Raw genomic sequence first — 8,172 nt, 5'->3', positions numbered from 1 at the left:
GCACCCTTAGAAACAATCTGTGCTGCCTTTGATGCCAGTGAATATAGGGAATAAGCGATAGCAAGAAAAAATTGCAAAGAGAAAAATTTGTGGTCTCTGCAGCATTCTGAAGCACATGGTTTTGCAAGGGACCATTTCCTTAGAATAAATAATGCATAGCGAAGCTAGCTGTAGAAGCATCCAGGCACCACTGTCAAGATAAATTACTTTGCAATGATTGTTATAAACATTGCATAATTATGAAAAAAAAAAAAAACGTAACGGCCATGAATATTTTGAATTCATCATCCATTAAGTGCAATACATGCACCTCGTGATAGTAAGATAAACTGACATGTCGAAAAGAAACAGGGAACAGGTGGAGACAAAAATGAAGGCCACGACACTAATGACATCTCACCACTTATTCTCAAGTGTCTTCCTTTTAAGTTATTTTTGGTTACCATACCAACCAACCCGTATGTATCTATGGCAGATTAGCCCAAGGCTGCCCAGAAGGTGGGAAGCTAGTTAGTTGGTCTCTGTTCACAAGTAGAACATACTGCATGTTCAATTTCACAGCTCCGTGAGCACACAGGAGCCAGAAATGTAGCACACTCTCAGCTGACACCCGCACACTGATTTGTAAAAGGCTACACGCTAAACAAGAAGCAGTGTTACCATCCTTCAGGCACTGACTAATGCTACATGCCTTTCTGTAGTCATCTCACACGACTTTGTCGACTGCATAGACTTGTCTTCCTTGTTTATGTGCCATCAAGCATTCGTAGTTACACTTTCTACATTTATTGTAGTCACATTTAAGGTTTCAAGACACTTTTCGCATTGAATTTAAATCTGCCATCACTGACAGAATTGCACAAGAACAAAAACAATCCAAAGTTGTTGCCCATGTTGCATATATACACACGTAAAAAAAAGAAAAATGTAAATGGTCTGTAAAACACTCTTCCCTTAGAAATTTCATGGACATGAAACATGCCACAAACAACTAGAGAGCGGCATTGTCATCAGGTGCACGATGCCATCTGTTACCCTTGCAACTCGATAGACAAAAATGACACAAAGTTGGTACCTGTGCAGACTGTCTAGTCGTTCAAGCACCCCAGAAGCAGGTGTGGTACGAAAGGAGCCGAGCTATATGACCAATGTTGGCTTCTAGCCATGTAAACGGTCAAAAGCAGGCACAGGTACTCTCAACTTGGGGAGAAATATAATGTCAATGAAATAATACATTCACAATGACACAATCAATGCTGATATTTGTTTTTAACCTTGGCCAAGATATCTACAGCCCAGAAAGTCACACTTTGAGATGCAGTGAAATGTTATCCAAGGATGTGCTGGGTTGTAAAAAAGCACCACAAATTAACTGGTATTTCTTTTCTACTAGATTAAAGAATGCACCACTTTTATATATATATCAAAAGCATTTAGCATTTCCTACTGATCAAAAATATTTGCAAAGCCACAACTACAGTAGTGACCGCACCACTGCTGTTCCTAGTGCACGATACCAGTTGCCCAAACATATCAGATTGAATAATTGGAACAGACTGAATAATTCTCTCATCCCAATTAGAAAGCAAACACCTGAGCATTTTGTGTTTAGCCTGGTAAATTTTATATATATATATATATATATATATATATATATATATATATATATATATATATATATATTCTTTCTTTTACTGCAGAAATTTTGTTGACGTAAGAACTGCGACACCCAAGAGACTCGTCTCAAATTCATGTACAGAAAGCTTCACGATAGGGGTGAATGGTAGTAGTCAATGGCTTGACAGTCCCTCGGAATTTTCAGACAGTGAACACACCAACACACTATTTTCTAAAGCACTTCCCCTCAAAAAACAATATTATAGGGGAAGAAATTGTGCACAGATCAGCCAAGAAAGCAAAAAAAAAAAAAGCCTGTGTAATATTAGAAGAATAAATAAAAACTATTTCACTATGCCTTCTTCACAGGCAAGTGCTTGCATTACACCACGACTTATTTACACCACTCCCACTGCCACACAGATAACAATAGTGAAAAGTGATTCCTTCCATGATGCTGACAGCGTGACATTTATGGCAACGGAAGTTGCGCTTGTGTGCACATAGTGCTCACTTGTGGCACCTCACAAATGACCGCACTGCCTGCGTACAAAGTTGTCGCTGCACTGTGCGCATTTCTTTTTGTGTGTGTGTCACTAAGTTGGTGCTAGAATGAGGTGATGACAGTCGGCTACAAATGAAACCGAAATGAGTCAAGCAGGACGATTTCAAGAAAATACAAATGCTTGTCAGACCTTGATGTCCATGGTTTGGCTAACTGGTTACTACTCAGCACTTTCCAAGTACTAAGAAATGTCAAGGTGTAAAGCGTCTGCAAGTTTTTCTTAGTGCCGTGTTCTACTTACATGTTTGCCGCTTGAATCTGGTCTTCCCTGCCAAGTACTGGCTTATAATATTTCACACAGACACATGTGTCACGTTTGTGCAAATTTATCACTGTGTTAACACCATTGTGCTACCGGACAAGTTCTCACAGTAAAAATGGAATTGAGTGTGGACTTGAGGCATCATGTAAAATCATCTAGCAAGCACAAGAAACCTAACATATACAATGCTAAACAAACGCTTTGACTTGTCAAGTGAAAGACCTGTTAAAAATCCAATATAATAGGTTTTTTTTTTTTTTTTCCCAGATGATCTTGCTTGTTTCAATGGCCTCATCCATCAGTTGAAATTTTCAACATTTCCCTTCCATCAACAATATCTGGCACGTCCACACAAGATTCAGAGCTTGGTAATTCAATGGCAGAGAAGAGCTATTGTCCAAACGGGGGAAGAAAAAAGAAGGAAGATTGACATGCTAGGTTCTGGCAAAGGGTTTGGTTTCAAAAAGGTAAGAGCTCTATTTCAGTTAATACCTTGACCATCCACCTAGCATGGGCAAATGAGGTTTTTAATGTTTTCTTCAAGATTCAAATGCACATTTGCTACGTGTTCCAAGATGCCATAAATGGCCACATGGCACAAATGAATCTGACATGACAAGGTTCAACTCTCTTCGGCAAAACAACAGACCTACATGAAAGGACAGTCAATGCGTGCAAAAGCGGGAGTTTCAATAGAAAAAAAAAAACTTTTTTTTGACTGCCTGCCGAGCATAACAGCTATCTATCCACATGGAACATTGACTGAATGTCTGCTCCTGTAATGCTCTTCATATTTCAAATTTGCCCACAGCGATTCCCATTCTCAACCTTGTAATTTGAAAAATGTGGCAAGCCTGCTCTCAGGATTAGTGATTAAGGCAAACCCCTTTTGGAAAGACTAACCAGCCCGCAAGGCTACAAGGTGTCACAATCTATGTCATAGGACATCCTATAACTTTGAAGATTCACCCATTTCTAGAAGTTCACTGTGCATGTCAGAATTAAAGGTAAAGCGAGCGTTATCACAGGGAGTTTCAGCCAGAAGGTCATACATTTTAGTGCTGCCGTTTTAAGATGCAAACATGAACAGTAGCATTGGTGATGACATGTAGTACCAGTGTGTGCAAACCAGAACTGACTGGACTGTTCTGTTGCAAGACAGTTCTTGGCAGGGAGAAGTACGATATTAGGAAGCTTGCATCATCACAAGAACCTTTACACCACCAGACAAGAGTACGCTGCCACAGGATGCACCCATTCCCATGCAGTATAGCTGAGCAAGGTGCCACAAGGTGTCACCACCCGCATTCCTGTTTGCAAATCTGTCCTTTCATTTAATCATCCTTATTCACCCCCATCGCATACCCCTGTATGCCCTGAGGCATTTGCCCTCGCGTTAAAAAAAAAAAAAAAAAAAAAAATTTGTCCCATCAGTAAAACAGTAATACCAGTAAAACAGTAATGATGACATGTATGCAGCATATTCGCTGAAGCTCTCTGCTAAAAGACAACATTCAGACATGTAGAGTCGTTGAGCGGAAATACAGGTGGGAAGAAATGGAGTGGACAGGACAGACACTCACTTACAACTGAAGTTTAATGAAAGGTTTTCCAAGGAGCGGAGGGTAGCACACGCGCAGTCAAAAGGCTGATACAGAGCTCTAGCATAATTATTACTATGATTTATTCCTGCGGTTTTACATGCCAAAACCACTTTCTGATTATGAGGCAGACCATAGTGGAGGACTCCGGAAACTTCAACCACCTGGGGTTCTTTAACATGCACGTAAATCTAAGAACACAGGCGTTTTCGCATTTCGCCCCCATCAAAATGCAGCCGCCATGGCCGGGATTCGATCCCGCGACCTCGTGCTCAGCAGCCCAACACCATAGCCATTGAGCAACCATGGCGGGTAGCTCAAGCATAATAACATGCAAAAATATACCGATGCCCAAGGAGATATCTAATTTCTTTATGTGTCAAGGCAACTGACGGGGCACTGACACGTGAGCAGACTGTGTGTGTATCTGGCCAGCCTAAATAATTTCTCTTGCCAGTCTGTCATTAGACTTGTTTAAAATGGATGCATTTCTAAATAGCGGAGTGCAACCGCAATCTTTGATGTGTGCAGGTAGGTGCATACCGCCCGCAACAGCCTTTAAAGACGACGAGTGCTCCCCGAGTCGGTCGTTTATACACCGACCTGTTTGGCCAATGTAAACTTTACCGCAGCTGAGCGGAATCTGGTAAACGATCTCAGTGGCGCAAGTCACCAGGGGGTTTACATGTCTCTTCTCACATGCTTTTTTTTTTTCATTTTTCGTTTCCCTCCGATTGCGTATTAGAGAGCATGTGAGAAAAGGCATGTAAACACCCTGGTGACTTGTGCCACTGAGGTTGTTTACCAGATTCCGCTCCGCTGCGGTAAAGTTTACATTGGCCAAACGGGTCGGTGTATAAACAACCGACTCGGGGAGCACTCGGTGTCTTTAAAGGCTGTTGCGGGCGGTATGCACCTACCTGCACACATCAAAGATTGCGGTTGCACTCCGCTATTTAGAAATGCATCCATTTTAAACAAGTCTAATGACAGACTGGCAAGAGAAATTATTTAGGCTGGCCAGATACTGTATTTTCGCGATTCTAAGCACCCCCCCCCCTCTATTTTAGTGAAAAAATTGGGGAAAAAGTTTGCATGCGAATCTAAGCACCCCCCTATTTGTTAAGAAGCGCGCTTGCTCACTCTGTCATCGAGCCGGAGCCGTCGGAGTCCCGAGGTGGCACGGCGTCCGCGGCGCGAGTACGCCGTACAGCCGGACTGTATGGATATATGGCGAAAGCTACACAAAGCGTCCCCATCAACCATCGCAAAGTGGATTTCGGACGCTTGAAAGCGGGTCCCAAGCGGACATTGTGGTCAAGTCATTTAAGAACTGCTCGATCACAAACCACTTTGACGGAATGGAAGACGACCTGCTGTGGAATACCGAGAGTGGCGGTTCAAGCGGTGCTAGAGTGGCAGTGATAGTAACTGAGCATCCTACACAAGCGGTGGGTTCACTGTGTGCACTGATTTTTCTTTTGAATGTTTGCAAAATAAAATGTTATTTCTCGCTCCCGTCTCGTCGTGATGTCACAGCGAAAAGAGGGAGGGGGGGGGGGACAGTCATCCTAGATTTTTCGAATCTAAGCACCCCCCTCAGTTTGGGCATCGCGATCGTGAAAAAAAGGGGGTGCTTAGAATCGAGTAAATACGGTATATTCATAATCTGCAATGTGTCCCATCAGTTGCCTTGACGGATAAAGAAATTAGATATCTGTTTGGGCGTTAGTATTTTTGGCATGTGATTGCGCTTGAGCTCTGTATCAGCCTTTTGACTGCGCATGTGCTGCCCTCTGCTTCCTGGAAAACCTTTAATTAAACTTCAGTTGTAAGTGAGCATCTGTCCTGTCGCCCCCCCGTTTCTTCCTGCCCGTACTTCAGCTCAACGACTCTACATGATGCACCAACTGGCCCAACAGTCTACGCTTCTGAATTCAGACATGTGCTACACATGTCATCCTAGGTTGCAACAGTTGCTTTGTGTGCAATGCCAGAGCACTGAAGTTTGAAACACAAGACTACCTAGCCCTGTTTGTCATGTTAACGATGGCTGCACACATGAAGATACTTGTATTCCACAGGGCTAGTACAGTAAAACCACACTGTAACAAAGCCACATCCGGCATGGAAATACTACATTAGTTATCTAATATTCGTTATATGCTGATATTGGGGAAAAACATTTGATTCGTTTACCTATATCCAGTAATTTGTTACATATCTGTGTTCGTTACATCAGTGTTTGTCTTTAGAAGATCCCTACCTGTGCAACCAGGTTATCCGCAACCACCCTAGCAAGCTATCACACAATGGTTTCATTCCTAGCTAAGTGCGAGCAATCCTTGAACAGTGATGATGGCCTTCTAAAGTTATAATAAACTTTTATTGGTGTGAGCTTCGAAACACCACTGGGTGAACAAAACAAGCCAGATGCTAACTCTAACGTAAAAGGAAAGGATAGAAAATGGTGAGCTATGGTACAAGCAAGGAGATGAAAATGATAAAGAAAAAAAGCATAGACAGATGTGCACAATGTTACCGCTTGAATGTTCGCATCATTTTTTTTTTCTTTCGAAGCACGAGTTCATCAACCATGCAGGGGGCACTTCCTTGGTCCAAACTTTGCAAAGGACTGAAGACTTCAACAAGTTCCATTACACAAAACTGGGAAGGCAGGTAGGTAGGCAGGGCAGGTAGACATTAGAAGCACGTTACACCACCAGTGAAGAAGCGTGACTTTTGCAGGACTTGAGTGGATGAACGAAAAAAGAAAGCAACGAAAAAAAAAAAGCAAATGCGAGAGAACACTGCGTAGCTACACACAGAGGCACACCACTCACACCACAACAGCGTATCCAGGGCACTCTCAGTCGTCAGCCGCTGAAGCAACCAGGCGCTCGGTGGCACGTTTCCGCTTGGCAGGTGTTGCTTTCTTTTGTTCGCTGCTGCTGTCTTCTTCGTTGCTTTTCTTGACAGTGTCGTCCTCATCCTTCCATTCGTACTCGTCACCTGATGCTGCTTCCTCTTTCACCTCTTCATCTTCAGACGAGCCTTTGGTTTTTCCTCGGGACTTAGCTGCCAAAGGCAAAAGGTGCACACTCTGGCATTAAATGATGCAGCTCTAAAGTCATGCTGATGCACTAGAGGCTGCTGATAATAAAGCAACATGCCATCAATGCCAACAGGTCTGTTCTCCCAGCAAATAAAGTGTGTTCAGTGCAGTAGCTTCACTTTAGGTCATCAATGTTAGGAGGCTTCATTTAAAAAAAAAAAATGTCATTCCTGCAAGTTTCGAGCCAATTGTGAATGTAGTGTGCACCATAAGACAGCAATAGAGATTAGCACTTAGTAAAATTGTTGCCGGGCTGTTTCGTAATACTTTGGTAGCAAGGCGACGTTCTTAAACGGCACTGCTGCAATGGCACTATGATTTTGTACATATTTCACAGTTTTTATTCTCTCATAGCGATTTTGTGCTGCCTCATTGGGTATGTGGGGTAACATGTTTATATTGACGACCTCAGACTGAAAAAGTCAGTTTAAGCTAGTGCAAGTCCATGTCTCTTCTTCGTCTGTTTTGTGCAGTACCTTTTTGTACTCTGCATGGATGCAGATAACAATAACATGTTTGCACTGTCAATGGCCACAGGTTTGTTCTCCAAGAAATGGAGAGGTCACGAAGTTCAAAGGTCTTTCTCTATAACAGCCACATAATGGTGCTCTATCCTTCGAAGTGACATTTCTAATAGTTCCAAAGCGATGCACAATGTATATTACGTAGTACGGCTGTGGGAGCAGACTGGAGGTTCTTCATGGAGGCAGGTGGTAATAGTAAGCCAATGCCACAATTAACAGTGATAACCTCGTTATTCCTGGGAAGCAAGTGCCCAGAGTAGGTTGGCTTTGCTTTGGGACAGCGATGTCAGTAATATCCACTTTGAGATGTTGGATTTCCAATAGTTTGGAGTAGTGGCAGAATATATATAGGCAGAATATAGGTAACTGGAGGAATCCACTGCAATACAGCTCACATTTTGGCAGCTTTTGTTCCTTTAAAACTAAAAGTCTTTTAGACAGCGTAATAGATCTGTAAAACAAAATTTTAAAAATATGTGGAGTAAATA

The 8,172-nt window shown here is 42.5% G+C and overlaps 1 protein-coding gene across 2 annotated transcripts in view; it reads right to left on the bottom strand.

Moving 5' to 3' along the window:
• Window positions 1-2,492: 2,492 nt before the first annotated feature.
• LOC126533075 (uncharacterized) overlaps window positions 2,493-8,172 on the bottom strand; it is a 35,765-nt gene continuing 30,085 nt past the window's right edge. For both annotated transcript variants that reach the window (XM_055071754.1, XM_050180293.3), the window contains exon 11: window positions 2,493-7,123. In XM_055071754.1, the coding sequence (XP_054927729.1) occupies window positions 6,915-7,123 (209 nt within the window). In that variant the 3' untranslated portion in view covers window positions 2,493-6,914. The remainder of the gene's footprint in view (window positions 7,124-8,172) is intronic.

The sequence above is a fragment of the Dermacentor andersoni genome, chromosome 7, assembly GCF_023375885.2.
Source record: "Dermacentor andersoni chromosome 7, qqDerAnde1_hic_scaffold, whole genome shotgun sequence".
Classification (NCBI taxonomy): Eukaryota; Metazoa; Arthropoda; class Arachnida; order Ixodida; family Ixodidae; genus Dermacentor; species Dermacentor andersoni.
The sequence above is the reverse complement of the archived record's forward strand: the minus strand, read 5'-3'. Positions and strand labels throughout refer to the sequence as shown.